The sequence below is a fragment of the Lissotriton helveticus genome, chromosome 10, assembly GCF_964261635.1.
Source record: "Lissotriton helveticus chromosome 10, aLisHel1.1, whole genome shotgun sequence".
Lineage (NCBI taxonomy): Eukaryota > Metazoa > Chordata > Amphibia > Caudata > Salamandridae > Lissotriton > Lissotriton helveticus.
In genome coordinates this window covers 973,808,096-973,823,443 of record NC_136071.1, presented here as the reverse complement: position 1 = coordinate 973,823,443, position 15,348 = coordinate 973,808,096, and the positions used below count along the sequence as shown (strand labels likewise).

The 15,348-nt window shown below is 45.0% G+C and overlaps 2 protein-coding genes across 3 annotated transcripts in view; both read right to left on the bottom strand.

Moving 5' to 3' along the window:
* ANKIB1 (ankyrin repeat and IBR domain containing 1) overlaps positions 1-15,348 on the bottom strand; it is a 580,820-nt gene that overhangs the window by 83,390 nt on the left and 482,082 nt on the right. The window lies entirely within an intron of this gene.
* The window catches only part of LOC144785278 (uncharacterized), a 28,159-nt gene continuing 16,062 nt past the window's right edge, over positions 3,252-15,348 (bottom strand). The window contains exon 3 of the mRNA XM_078664265.1: positions 3,252-3,268. Within this exon, the coding sequence (XP_078520391.1) occupies positions 3,252-3,268 (17 nt within the window). The remainder of the gene's footprint in view (positions 3,269-15,348) is intronic.

Here is a 15,348-nt window from a genome sequence, read left to right as displayed (position 1 = left end):
TGCACCAAGAGAACATATTATCCAAAGTGTAAAGAGGTTAAGTCATTTCAGAGATTAGAGCGATGACGGATACAGAATTTAAGAAAACGGGCCAGCATTTTAGCGATTACTTCATTCTCAAGGTATTGCAGCGCCAAAAAGGCAGGTCGACATTGACGAAGACCCCAGATTTTAAGTATTGGCAGTAACCAGCGAGTTCTAGGTATTGTATAGAATTTACAGAAAAGGGTTGTATGCATTGTCGATTGTGTAGAGACAGAGTCACATGGACATAGGGTTGATATTGACGTCCACTCATTTTGGGTGGGGGAAGAAACCATTAAATGAAACATATTAAATCTAAAGCGCGTCAGCAAAATTTTTTCAAATTGGGTTAAACTGAACATCAGATAAGTTTCAATAGAAGACACAGTCTGAACTTGCAGGGCCTGTTGGACAGAGGGTTTCCCTATCTCCTTTAGCAGGCGTATTTGGTCCAAGTGTCAAACAGGCTTTTTTTAAATCCGCCTTTGAAATCTCGGTCATTGTTAGTGGGTCAACAAAATACTTTTCAAAGCCTAGATCGGTTAGCAAGGCCTTGACATATGTTAGCCATTTTATTTTTCTACAATGATCGAGTGACTGAATGTCTTGAATAATTGATCTTGTTAGATGACATTGTTCTGTTACCCAAATTTGGCGCCACAACATTACGGGCTGTATTTTTATAATGTCTGATATATAGTCCATGCCCAGTTCCAGGTGGCAGGCATATGTGGAGGTGCTCTTCGTTACACCCAGCAGATATCTAGCGAAAGAGTTTTCTATTATTTGCAGTTCATCCACGTTCGCTAGGCCCCATATCCCGGCTCCATATGTGGCGGTGCTGACGCATTTTGCATTATATATATTTAGAAGCTCCATTAGTGGTTTCTGACCCAGTTTTTGTGCAAACGATTTTAATGCAGTTGTTGCTCTTAGAAAAGCTAGTTTCCTTGCATTGATCACTGGCTTCCATTTGAATTTATCGTCAATTACAATTCCCAGATATGGATATGTTGTGGTTCTATCCAATGCCTCACCTTTTACATACAATCTTCTAGTCTTACTGGTTTTCTTGCCTGCATGCATGGTGTATGTTTTTTTAACATTAAGTGTCAGATTCAGGCTATTCATGAAGGCACAATATTTGTCTAGTGCTCGCTGCAGCTCAACAGGGGTTCTAGCTAAAATAACCGCGTCGTCAGCGTACAGCAACGCTGGTATCTGCCGACGACCGATGAGGGAAGATCTTTACTCTATTCCAGCATGGCTGTCTCTAACCCATTGGCATACAGAGTAAATAAAAAGGGGGCCAGAACACATCCCTGTCTGACCCCCTTTTCTACTCTGAAACTTTCTGTAAGCTGTCCCTTGGTCCCAAACCTTACTCTTCCGGTTGTTCTAGTGTACAATTCCCGTAAGAAATCCACAACCGGAGGGTCCACACCCATAACAGTAATGATCTTCCACAGCTTGAGTGTGCCACACAGTCGAATGCTGAGGATAAATCGACATAGACCATGTGGAGTGCTGACCCCTTGGCCTCCACGTATTTTCCTGACAGTAAAGACAGGTTTAGTGCCTGATCTACTGTGCCTAGCCCCTCACGAAACCCATATTGTATTTCCGAAATGATGTTATGAGATGTTGTCCAGTCCTGGAGACGCTCGAGAAGAATCCGTCCTGCCATCTTCCCGAGCGAGTCCAGGAGGGATATCGGTCTATAACAAGATGGGCTATTTCGATCTCCTTTTTTAAATATGGGGACTAGTATTGAGGTTTTCCAGGTTTCTATTAAACCCTCATTAATGGTGGCATTTAATACGTTGGTCAATAGCGGGGACCAGAGGTCTACCAGATGTTTAAAAATATCCACTGGGACTCCGTCCGGGCCTGGGGCTTTACCTGATTTCTAAGATCTAATTGCCTTTTGTACCTCTACATGGAGAAAGTGCAATTTTATAGGGAATACCACCGCAGGCGGGTAATCTATGCACTCCATACCGTCATTATTTTCATCGCTAAATACTTTAGAAAAGTGACTGACCCAATCGCTGTCACTGATTGCGACATCAATGGATGGTTGGTCCTCTTTGGGTGCTAAGAAAGGGGATCTGACAATTTGCCAGAAAGTTGCACTGTCCTTTAGTGCTGAGCTTTTACTTAAACGCTCCCATAAATCCGCTTTTAATTCTTGTTTTCTTATTTTCAGAGCCATGGCATATTCTTTTCTTAATCTGATAACCTCTCCTCTATCTCTTTTTTTCCTACTTAGGGCTGTTTTCAGTTTTGTATAAGCTTTTGTGCAGGCCGGGCTGAACCAGCCTTTTTTAGCTCTGATTTTTTGTTTACTTATTCTAGTAAGTTCCTTTTTTATATTTTGTGAGATATTATTGAAGCTGACCAAAACCTCTCTGGGATTGATGCTTAAGTTTAGGCAGTTTAATATATCTGCTTGATTTTGCCTAACTAATTTGGCAGTTACAACTCCTTTATCTATGTTTCCCCATTTTAGTGTGAACCCGCTCATGGATCCTAGTTCTAGCTCTTGCTGATCTAGGATACTCATTAGGAGAGGAGATTTATTGGAATGTAGATCTCGTATAACAATGACACTTGGAAAGTGATCACTCAGTGGATTTTTAACTACGTTGAATGAAACAATGTTAGGGCCTTTCCATGATGAGATCAGGATATAGTCTATTAGGCTCGACAGGCCTCTACCACTAAATGTTGGCGAGAAAGGTACTGGGAGAGGCTTTATTTCATTAGCAACACCCAGCTCCAATTCTGTCATGATCTCATTCATTTTCTCACCCTCAGTGGAGTGCAAAAAATGTGTTATTCCGTTACCTACATCGTCTTCTATTCCACATCCATCTGTGTTATTAGTTCTACATAGATGGAGATTGAAATCGCCACCCCACAGTATAGTACATGTCTGTTTAACATGGCATACTCTCAAGTCTTGGAGGGCTAGGGAAATCTCAGAGAGGATATTTATCAGATCATCCATATTCAGATTATTATAGAAGTTTACTATGGCATATACATTTTGTTTGGTTCTTTTAAGAAGTATTAGGTGGTAGTTTTCTTCCAATTTTAAAGAGGAAATGTTATCACATTGTAAGGTGTTTGCTATGTAAGTAATTAAGCCACCCTTACTTCTTCCAGATAATGATTTTTTTGCTGGAGAGAAAAAAGTCTTATAACCTATTATATGTATAGGATCAGGAGCCCATGTTTCCTGAAGGCAGATGATATTACTCAGGTTAACCTGATTCAGGAAAATAGGGTTTGTCTGTTTAGCAGAAAGACCAGCTATATTCCAAAACGTGAGATGAATTAGAGAAATGGGCAGACTTGACTTAGAGGGTATTGATGTATTTGTTAAATTAGAAGTGATACTCAAATTTGGATAAGGTGAAGTTGAGTTGGCCGAAACATTCTGACTGTGTTGCAGGGGAGTATTAAAAGTGTGCTTGCTTAGAGGAAGTATTATATTTTTGTCCTCAGCAGCTGGAATGCTAGATATTTGTGTTTTTCCATTGTTTTCACTGTGTCCCTCCATTGCTTTTGGCTGATCAAAATTCAGTCTGTCGTTAAAATCCAGGCCAGACAATGCACTGAATCTATTATACGTCGGGATATTATAAAAGTTACCTGGTGGAGCGACAAATTGTCGCCAGCGAGGATCTCTATACTCATGGTGTGGCGTTGTTGATAAGTAGGGATGGGCAGTCGGGTGTACACGAGTTGGGCCCTGAGACCATAGTGCGGGGCCACTAGAATAATTGAAGTTTGAATTTTGGTGGAAGAAAGGTGTATTATTTTCCGGTAAGAAATGCTGGTCGTAAAAAGAAGTGATCTGATTTGTTGCCACAGATGGTTGAGTGGAAATCAGATGTCTGTAGAAATACCCCAGGGGAAGAAGGGTGGTATTAAATTCCCAAGTGGAGGGAGGAGGTGCCCTGGCCAGGGTCTTTTCAGCCCATGTCGGGTTTTTAAAAGTAACAGTTATACAATCCCCCTCGAATTTTTTCCTTAGAGGGCCTATCCAGCCTGCTCTCTGGGTGCGAGTGATTTCTCCAAAGCTTTCCGTTGGAAAGCTGCAGTTGTTAATCAGCCAGTGTAGCGTTTTGTTTTTTAAGGAGGAAGGAGTCTCGTCCTGGTCATTTCTGAGTTTCGGAACATTGACCAGGACCAGCACATATGCACCACACTCAGGTGGCAGGTTTATACGATAAGGTATCTGCCTCGAGTTGTACGGGAGGTCTTGAGTTGCCCGATGCCTTTGGAATATTGGGAATGTGTCACTACGTTGGTTTGATGTTTTTTTGCCACTTTGAGACAATGTTTGTAACTTCTCAGCCTGGGTACTTGTGTGTTGGCTATTTGTGTCAATTCTAGGAATTGGGCTACTAATTGAGGCATGTTTTTTTGTAGCCGTTATTTTGCTTAAAGATGGGGCAGGTTTTAATTTAAGCGACGGATCAAGGGCTGGGGAGTCCTTTGATATGGGTGGTATAGGGTTACTAGCACTTATCTTTAAGCTGGTGGTGGCTGCCGAAACAACGCTATCAGCTTTTTAATTATAGGCTGTGATTTCTTCCAGTTGTTTCTCAATACGGGCAAGCCTGGATTCAATTGGTGACATAAAGATACTTAAAAGGTCACCGAATGTTTCCACTAGTTGATCGTTTCCTATAGTAGTTTCAGGCTTATCTGTACTCGCCGGTTGGTTCTCATGAGTAACTTTACTTGATGTATCTCTGGGTATGTTAGATCCCCTAGCGTTTAAATGGTTATTTTTGCCTTTCCTATGTTGCCCTTTTGGCAAATTGTGTTTTTTAACAGCAGGACGATTAAAATGAGTTGGTTGCTTTGTTTGCTTTCTAATGGCACCTTTTTGCCGATCTTTAGAATGCTTATCATTATTTTCATCTATGATCTCCGGTGTAAAGTCTATTTGTAAATCTGGCGTTCTCTCTAGTTCACTGCATGTATCGAGATCTGAGTCATTTAAAGGATTTGTGGCCGATAAATTGACCACGTTAGGTATAGTTTGAGGGTCAGGTCGAATTTCATGAGTGGGATCTATTTGTGTGTTACTGTCTGTGTTTCTCGATCTTACTGGGGTTGTCGCAGTCATTATAGATCCAAGAGAAGAGCGTTTCGCATTTTCTAAGTCTAACGAGACCCTATGCTCAAGAATTGAAATGCTAAGGTCAATGGCGTCATTTATCCTTTTAATAAAGCTGTCTATTGGACCAATAACGGTAGCCCCCCCAGCCGCTGTCTTACTTCTGCTACTTCTAGTGGACATGCTAGAGCAGTTTTCATTTGTCTTTGCCTAAATCAGGTACTTCTAGTTGCCAATTACCCCTCAGTAAAGCCAGTTTTATAAAGAAAGTCAGAGAAAGTCTTACTTGCTGTAGGGGGCAGTTTGTTAGGGGGGTGGACCCAACCTGACCTCCTCGTCCTCTGAGGACCTCAGAGGGCCCGCCCTTTGCCCGGGCTTAGCCCCGGGCGCTCCCGCGCGCTCCCGCGCAGCGGGATTCTTAAATACTTATATACGTTGGACCGTTGAGGTAAGGGTGGGGCTGGGCGGTCAGGGAGAGCGGGCCAGGTGTGGCGGCCTCGGGGTTGCCGGGACTCCTGGGAAATTGAGTCCCGGTCCCAGCGCTCGCAGCCCTGCAGCCCTGTCAGACACCCAAGTTGGGTCCCAGAGTCCGGTGATTACAGCAGCAACGATGCGGGACCCGCGGAGCGGGTTCCGCGAGAAGTAAAGGTTTTCCTCCGTGGAAATGCCAGCAAAAGTCTCTGTTGGCGTCCCACGCTCCAGGCGGCAGGCAGAGCTTTGAGTGAGGTAAGGGTGGGGCGGGACGGTCAGGAAGAGCGGGCCAGGTGTGGCGGCCTCGGGGTTGCCGGGACTCCTGGGAAATTGAGTCCCGGTCCCAGCGCTCGCAGCCCTGCAGCCCTGTCAGACACCCAAGTTGGCTCCCAGAGTCCGGTGATTACAGCAGCAACGATGCGGGTTCCGCGAGAAGTAAAGGTTTTCCTCCGTGGAAATGGCAGCAAAAGTCTCTGTTGGCGTCCCACGCTCCAGGCGGCAGGCAGAGCTTTAAGTGAGGTAAGGGTGGGGCGGGGCGGTCAGGGAGAGCGGGCCAGGTGTGGCGGCCTCGGGGTTGCCGGGACTCCTGGGAAATTGAGTCCCGGTCCCAGCACTCGCAGCCCTGCAGCCCTGTCAGACACCCAAGTTGGCTCCCAGAGTCCGGTGATTACAGCAGCAACGATGCGGGACCCGCGGAGCGGGTTCCGCGAGAAGTAAAGATTTTCCTCCGTGGAAATGGCAGCAAAAGTCTCTGTTGGCGTCCCACGCTCCAGGCGGCAGGCAGAGCTTTAAGTGAGGTAAGGGTGGGGCGGGGCGGTCAGGGAGAGCGGGCCAGGTTTGGCGGCCTCGGGGTTGCCGGGACTCCTGGGAAATTGAGTCCCGGTCCCAGCGCTCGCAGCCCTGCAGCCCTGTCAGACACCCAAGTTGGCTCCCAGAGTCCGGTGATTACAGCAGCAACGATGCGGGACCCGCGGAGCGGGTTCCGCGAGAAGTAAAGGTTTTCCTCCGTGGACATGGCAGCAAAAGTCTCTATACACCTATACATCCTGTTACACACTAATATTCATCCATATAGTTACTCACACACAAATCCACACATGCAAATAAACTATCAAAAAAACATTTACTTGATTATACTGCTATATACACACCACTACACATACTTCTACAGAAAAAGAAACATATTTACTCTCAAACAATCAATTATAAAAACACATACTCACTAATCCACCCATACACACAATCATCCACCCATACAGTCTTGCACACATGCGGTCTTCAAAATACATACAAATAGTGAGTCACTCATTCATGCATCTGTGCTCTAAGTAATATCCCCCACCGAACCATACAGACACTGATACTCAAAAAAACAACTAATAACCCATATACACACTCATGTAGCTACTCACCAACCCATGCAGCCACTTATACACAAAGTGAGACACAGATACAGATATTTAAATATTTAAACATTACTCGCTAATATATGTATTCACTAAGATACATTTAATAAGTCAGTTAACCAATCAATTTTACACAAAAAAACATCCATTTAGACATTTATTTACCCATTTATTCTTCCATCAACCTTTAGATATACGTATATAAAAAATATTTATTTTTCAGAAAGATACACATTCACTGGATGATGTCATCAGTGATGTCATTTTAGATGTCATCAGTGATGTCATGAGTGATGTCACTGACCATGTCATGAGTGATGTAATATGTGACGTCATCAGCAGTGCATTGCACGCGCAAGTTATAGTGAGTCCAACTAACTATAACGTGGGAATTTCAATGGTTTTATGCGAGTAAAATTTCCACCTAACTATAACTGGTGTGAAACCTATGGTTTTTTCAGTGAATTTAATAGGTTTTTTAAATGCTAATTCCTAACTATAACTGGTGTGAAACCTATGGTTTTTTCAGTGAATATATATATATATATATATATATATATAAAATTTATATGGCAAAATGAAACCCCTCATTTTGTTCCTTTTCAAATTAAATGTATTAAGTGTTACCACTTTATTCCAATCAAGATGACTTCAGGTGTGCCATACTTTTGTCATAAGTAAGACTGTTAGCGTTCTAGTTGTTCTTTAGAACACTCTGGGGCATTCTGTCATTGGGCTATAGTTGGGCTACATCTGGCTGATACTTGGGCTACGTTTGGGCTCTTTTGTCTCTGGTGGCCATCTTGGGAGACTGCATAGAAGAATTTATTTAATGAAATATAAGAGGATTTGAGAAGTCACTCAAAATGTGCCCTAATTTTTCTTTCTTCAGCACTAATCATAATTTCTATGGCAAAATGAACCCCCTCATTTTGTTCCTTTGCAAATTAAATGTTTTATGTGTTAACACTTTATTCCAATCAAGATGACTTCAGGTGTGCCATACTTTTGTCATAAGTAAGACTGTTAACGCTCTAGTTGTTCTTTAGAACACTCTGGGACATTCTGCCATTGGGCTATAGTTGGGCTACATCTGGCTGATATTTGGGCTACATTTGTTTTTTTTGTCTCTGGTGGCCATCTTTGGGCTACATTGGGCTACATTTGGGCTCTAACATATATATAGCCCAATGTAGCCCAATATATATTTTTTCAAAGTTAATTTTCGTAAAAACCACTGGAGCATATATCTTGAGACATAGCAAATGCGCATCGGGGTACCAGTCCCTACAATTTTGCCAAGTTTGGTGGAAATCCATTCAGCCGTTCGGGCTAAAAGTGAGTCCAACCGCCCTATGGAAATTAACATCGGGAAAACACGTTTTGGGACCTCCCTTTTATCTCGGCCCCCGCTTGACGGATCCCCCCGAAACTTTCAGGGAAGGAGCGGAGCGCAGCGAGGCGAAGTTAAGGAAAATTACAGGCAGATCCCTCATTTGGCGCCAAGGTTATTCCCAATAGAATGTTGCGGATTTCCTATGGAAAACGATCCTAACTATAACTACCCACTGGCGACCGCCAGTAGGTAATATATATATTGGGGGGAAAAAAGGTTATAAGGACATTATAATTTGGAAATAGCATTAAAAAAAGTTGAAATTCACTTAAAAAAACAAAGGATAGAGGGATGCTATAGTTACTGTGGAAATCGCAGAAATTGCAGTTAGCATAAGCTGAAGCCATTTTAGTTGTGGCATCCATTTTGTTAAGACATGTGATTCTGCTGTCTTTACTGTTGCCTGCCTTTCTATTCTCCTTGAGTCATCAATTGTAGTTAACTCCTTCAGTACTGAGCCAGAGCGCTGTGTAAGCTCAGAAAGGCCTGTAGTTGCTAGAATGCACCTGTCTTAAAATGTAACTGTCAGGCTGTTCCAACTGATGTAAGCAGTTCTGTCTCCCCTCCTACTCTGCCGACAAAGTGGTTTCTATTTGCCCATGTTAGTCAATAGCTATTCCTGTGTATGCTTCTGCCTTCTATTTGAGTCTCCATGCTTACTGTGCAACAAACTGGTACTACCTCATACAGTGCCCGAGGGTGTTGTAGTGATGTAGTCCCACTCATGAATGATTAATAAACTTGTTATTTGATATTCCAGCTTCCGTGCCAATTTGTATTTTGTTGGTTTAAGGACCAGTGGACATGTAAGGGTGAAGCCCTGCACCGATAAGGCCCCTAAAAAGGCTCATTTCCACATTAGGTACAGATTTTACATAAATAAAACAGAAATTCAGCAGTTATAGTTAGAGTTATCTCAAGTAACTAAAACTCAAGCCGTAAGGTAACTATAACTCGCATCGTCACCATGCACAGTTTTCTCATTAATTATTTTACAGCAAAGGTTGCAGTGATATTATCGGAGATGTCCTAGAAGATGTCATGAGTGATGGAATATGTGGGGTAATTATCAGTGTATGGTGAGGGCGTGAGTTATAGTTTACCTTAGGGCGTGAGGTATAGTTACTTGAGATAACTCCTGCTGAATTTCTATGGTTTTGTGTGTGTAAAATCTGAACCTAACCTGCATACCTCAACTATCGCCTCTCCTTCCACATTCCCACCAGACATCTCCGCTCTGCCAAACTGTCTTTGGCCAACATCCCACGGATCTGCAATACCATGACTGGAGGAAGATCATTCTCCTACCTTGCTGCGAAGAACTGGAACTCCGTGCCTCTACATCTCAGGCAATCACTGTCCCTGCCTCAATTTAGGAAGGACCTCAAGACATGCCTCTTCGACTGAACCGCAGATCCGCCCCTTGCCCCCACTCAGTGCCTTGAGACCCTAACGGATGAGTAGTCGTGCTTTACAAGAACCCGATTGAATTAAACTAGTTTTGAAAATTTCGTAAAGATTCATCAAACGTTACCAAATTTATTCATAAAAAAATGCTTTTCCTATGGAAACTAGGTCCTACCTACCTACTGACAATTGCAGCTCTCTTTTCCGGGGTCATGTGTGTCATCCGGTGCTATACTTTTGTAATATATCAATAAACATATTGTATGTATATTTATTTGAAATGGAGTGTCGAGGCGCCAAACGTTGATTACATACTCCGTCCAACTGCCATTTAAGTAGTTTTCCTCCGTTATTTTTATTATACCTGTTACTTTCATTTTACCCTGCGCATATTTTCTCTGTGATCGCTGAGATTTCGTGCCACAGATACCACGGTGTTTGTCCTTGGCCTCCGATCTTATCAGACTTGGTCACACGTATACCTAGAAACTAATTTGAAGGACGTAAGGCACAGGCATTACAACACGTGTTGGTCAACAAAAAGACATTATTAAGATTATGCATTTATCATGTGTGGTAAATGCATACTAGTTGTAAAAGCATGTGTGGAAAAGCGATATGCGTGATAATGGTTTTGTGGTGACGACCACGCGTGCTTATGAACCGGGTCTGGGCGTGGTGGAGTCTAGGGTACCAGGTGGAGGGGCACGTAGCTGCACTCATACAATATAGGATTTTTAAAACTTAAAAAAAAAATATTCCATAATTATCCTAGATTAAGTCTTCTGTTAGTATGTTCATTAAATACATGAATATATGTTTTTAAACAATTAAAAACATTTGCGTCTTTTTTGTATGGGGCGCCATAACATGACGTCACATGGAAGCTTTGATGCGACGTGTAACGTCAAAGGGTATTCGTAGCGTATGCTGAGAATGATTACCAGTACAAACTATGGTGTGATCACTTTCTCACTGTCAAATCAGAGCACAGGGCGCGCTATGAGAATGGTTAGAAGTGCTGACTCATTGGAGATCCAATTCAGGTGTGTGGCTTATCCACTGTATCATAACATTATTTTTTAACCTGGTTAAGTTTGAGATTTGCATGAAATACTATGCTATAGGCATATATGGATGTTTAGGGAGCGCTTATCAGCATGAAGCTTGGTTATTACCATTTACATATAGATGTCTCAGGGAGTGAAAAGAAGTCTATGTGAATGGCGAGGATTGCACAATAGTACCAGATCACTCCTTAATTTGTAGACACATACAATTGCATGGCTCTTGTATACAAGATGCGCCTAATTTGGACTGAGTTTTGAAAGGTAGTCCGACACCTGCTATCATAACAACATTCAGTTTACTGGAAACGGGAGTTATTTACTTTGAAATAATGGAGATTGTTGTGCAATGTCAGTAGGCATCGCTTACATGATTACGGTAACTGAGCGTGTGGTTTGATTAAAAAAAAGTTGTGTTAACTCCTCTGCATGGGAAGCTGTATTTTTCCATCTGGCTGTCGATTTCGACCTTGAAAGCAGAGTCAACCAAATGAGTCGTATAAGAGTGCTATTGTCTCAAAAAGAGGTCGCTGGTACAGAAACATTTGTCCTTCATGTAGCAAACACCCACACAGAGTGCATTATTTATGAAATACAGACGTGCTCTTGAATTTTGGGGAGTTCATTTAGAGTATCTTTAATGTGTCCTTGACTACGGGTGTTGGACTTGGCCCTTCTGGCAGGTTCACCCCTAAACTTTTTTGCTTTTAATGGTGACCTGGTGATGGTGATTTTTGGGTTCTGTGCACTTTCACTGTGTCCCAGTGGAAAGTGTGTGCGCACTCTGAGTGTGTGGAGTAAGGTTGGCCTGCCCTCCCATAGGAATGCATGGGGAATGTCTGTGTCCCTGGTAGTTCCTGATGCGTGGGGTGTGCAGGCTCGAGTCTGGTATGTGCGGACTCGTGTGATTGAATGCTGCGAAATGATGTATGCGGCGTGTATGTGTCTAGTGGGGAAGTGCCACTTCTAGACATGGCTGTGTGTGTGCTGTAAAGGTACTGGTGTGTGATTGGTTGGAGCTGGCTGGGATGCCAGGCTCCATGAGTCATGATGGGTCTGCCCGGTGGTGAGTGTGGAGATTAGCATGCTGATGGCTGGGGAGGAGTGCACCTGGGTCCTGAATAGGGCTGGGCTTTCCCCACACAATGCTGGCTCCGCCCCCTGTGGTGTGTCTAATGACCCTAGCCCTGCCAGTGAATAGAGTGAGGGGCTGAGCACATCAAGGGTGCTCCCAGACCAGCTGCAACTGGTTCTTCCCCTCACCCTGCACCTCAGACAAAGGGTTTAACTGTATAAAAAGGTTCTGTGTCCCCTTGCAATTGGTTCTCTTCCAGGATCCTATCTGAGGGGGGCTGCTGCTGCTGGGTGCCAGGAGGAACCGCCACTTGGACTGCCTCCCTGCCTGGAGGGCCAGTGAGCTGGCCCCTGGGCCCAGCCTTGCCCCCCTGCCTACCTTCCTGAACTTTGCAAGGACTTGTTGCTGCAACTTTAAGCCTACAGCGCGCAGAGAGCGCTGTAATTAGCCCCCTAGCGCTGGAAGTGCTTTATTTTCACATATAGCGCTAGAAGCTCTTTATTTATCTGCTAAGCGCTGGGAGCGCTGTAATTGTCCTTAAGCGCTGGGAGCGCTTTATTTTCCCTTTCGCGGCTGCCCACGCCGCTTTTTGCCGATTTTAAAGTCCCCTGGCAGGTGCCCACCCTGCCAGGGACCTTGCGCTGTGTTTGGCCCGAGCGAGTGCCCACCTCACCTTATATTTAAATTAGAGAGGGTGCCTACCCCTCGTGTGTCTCCCCGCATCACCGCCGCAGCCCGGAACAGCTAAAAATCGCCACCCGGCCCGCGACCAGGAAGTCAGGCAGGCCGGGGGCGGGACTACGGGACAACCGGAAGTAGGAGGGCGGGAGCCTACCCCGCCTCCCACGGAAGAGTCGCGGCTGCACGAGCACAGGAGCAGGCAGGAGCCTACTCTGCACCCCGGTGCACTCACCTGACAAGGGGAAGAAGCCCCAGAAGCAGGACCGGAGAGAGAAGGCCGGTGAGGACTGCAGCCCGGTAAGAAGGAGACCGCCAGCGTCCCCGCCGCCTCCTGAAGGCAGTCCGGTGAGTGGAGCTGCCTGGGAGGAGGGGGGTAGGGGTTTTGTGCGAGGCCGAGGATCCTGGGGGCATTCTTTTAGAGTCCAGGAGGGACTCCAACGGGCGGCACAGTTGTACTCAGAGCCCCGAGAGGCTCAAGCCACCCCATTTGGTCACTGAGACCCCCCAGAGGGACTCCAACGACGCGCACATTTCTCCAGAGTCCCCGGAGGGGGAACTCCACCTACCAGGGGGCAATTTGCTTGTTTAGAGCCCAGAGAGGCTCTGGAGTGCCACCTTTATTTCTGTGAGCCCAGCGAGGCTCAGGGGGCACCAGTTGCTCAGTGGTAGAGCGGCCCCAGAAGGCATCGGGCCACTCCCACCTTGCCCCACAGTGTTGTTCAGAGCCACGGAGGCTCTAGGGGGAATTTCTTGTTGGTTGAGCCAGAGAGGCTCAGGGGACAGTCCGTGACGCAGAGCCTGCGAGGCTCCAACGTGTTGGCCCCCAGACTTGCTCTACAGCTGCCCAGCACTTAGTGGGCAGCTGGTACGTTTAGGCCCCCTGACATTGGGACACAGGGCGTCCTAGCCCCAACAAGGCCAGTTGGCCTAGGGACAGTCGTAGATGGTGACTAATGTAATTTCTGCACATGTGTTTTCCTTCCCTGCACCTCTGAATGTGTTTTAATGCGTCATGTGCCATGTTCTTACACCGCTGAATGTATGTTATGCATCATGTGTTTTCCTTCCCTGCACCTCTGAATGTGTTGTGGTGCATCATGTGTAATGTGCCTATGCCCCTACTTGTATTGTGATACTTAGGTGGTTGTTCTTGCTAGTACAGGTGGTGCTAGTGAGGTCCTAGTTCCCTGCGCAATATTCTCCTAAGATGGTTAGGGTTGCGTAGGTGGTACTTACCGGTTACCAGTGGTTACTGGTTGTGTGCTTTATGTTCTATTTTGTGCTACAGTAATTATTATAATATGTTCTAAGTGCTAATTCTACCAAGTGCGAAGTTCTAAAAGTGCTGATTCCTGACAGTGGTCCAGGTGGCCCTGTCTTGTACATATCCCCTGTAAATTCTGCCAGTGCATGTTGGCACATTGTAAAGTGTGTGTTTTTATCTAATGTGTTTGGTGTAATACAAAGGCTATTTTTATATATAACCTTGTGTGGAGTTTCCTTTGTGGTGGGCCTTGGGTGTTGTTGCTGGGGGTGCGTGCGCAAACACTTAACTCACATCGCCTCCGAGTTTAGCCTTACTGCTCGTGCTACGTTACCAAGGGGGTTAGCAGGGGTTATCTTGGCGTGTAACTCCCTTGCCCTGACGTGGAAGTGGTGGTCTCTGACTGACTTTGGCGCAAGCCCTGGCCAGCCAGGGATCCCATTTCTAACAACTGGGTTACCTTACTTTTTTAAAGTTAGAAGCAGTGGCCTAGTGAGTTCTGTAAAAAGTATATTTGGTGTCTTTTTGGGATTTTTTCATTCGCTTTTTTCCAGCATCATTGGTGGATTGCGCTTAATACTCGCATTAGTTGCCGGTGTGCTTTTACTAATTTGTTTACATAAATATGGATGCACATCCTGCAGCAGACGATACTATATCCTGGCTGTTGCTGCTTCGCAACCGAATGATTAGTTATTACGGAGCGCTGCCTTTGCCAACGTTGAGTGCAGTTTATGGATTATCGTTTCGATTCTCCTTTTTCACATGCGTTCAAGCCTGTCTTCCATTGCCTGAGCTGCGATTTCGACTGGGCCCTGGATTTGTGTCTCTGCAGTACGGAGTCTCCCAACGCGGATTATGACCAGCTGATGAGCCCCTTACTGGTTCATGACGTGCTGTGTTCTGGCGGCGGGATTATGGCCTTAGCAGCGACACATGGAATAATGGGACGTTGGAATGTTTTTGCAGCGGCGCTTGAGTTCTTGGCACGCAGTTACATTGAAGATGACCCAAGTTTTCCTCCGATGGGGATAGAGTCTCCGGTCGTTGAGGAACATGTATGTTCATTCCCACTATTGAATTGGATGGCTGAAATGTTTTCAGATGAGAACAATGACTTCCTGTTGGAGGCTGTTGCTACATACTGTGCTTACACGCTGTTGGATTAAGACTTTGATTTTTCTACGTATTCTTTATTATTTAGTTACTGCTTTCTATCAAAGAGCGAATAACTTTTTTTTTTAAATGTGAACTTGACTCTGCTTTTTAGGCTTGGACTCTGCGTTCCTAATTCGCCCACGTTTATATCACGTGCTTTGATCAAGAAAGGGTGCCCTGGGGCTGAGCGTTGCACTCATACCCTGTTAAGTTAGCATGGGTTTATTAGAAGCTTACACGCTATTTTTGCTTTCCTGCT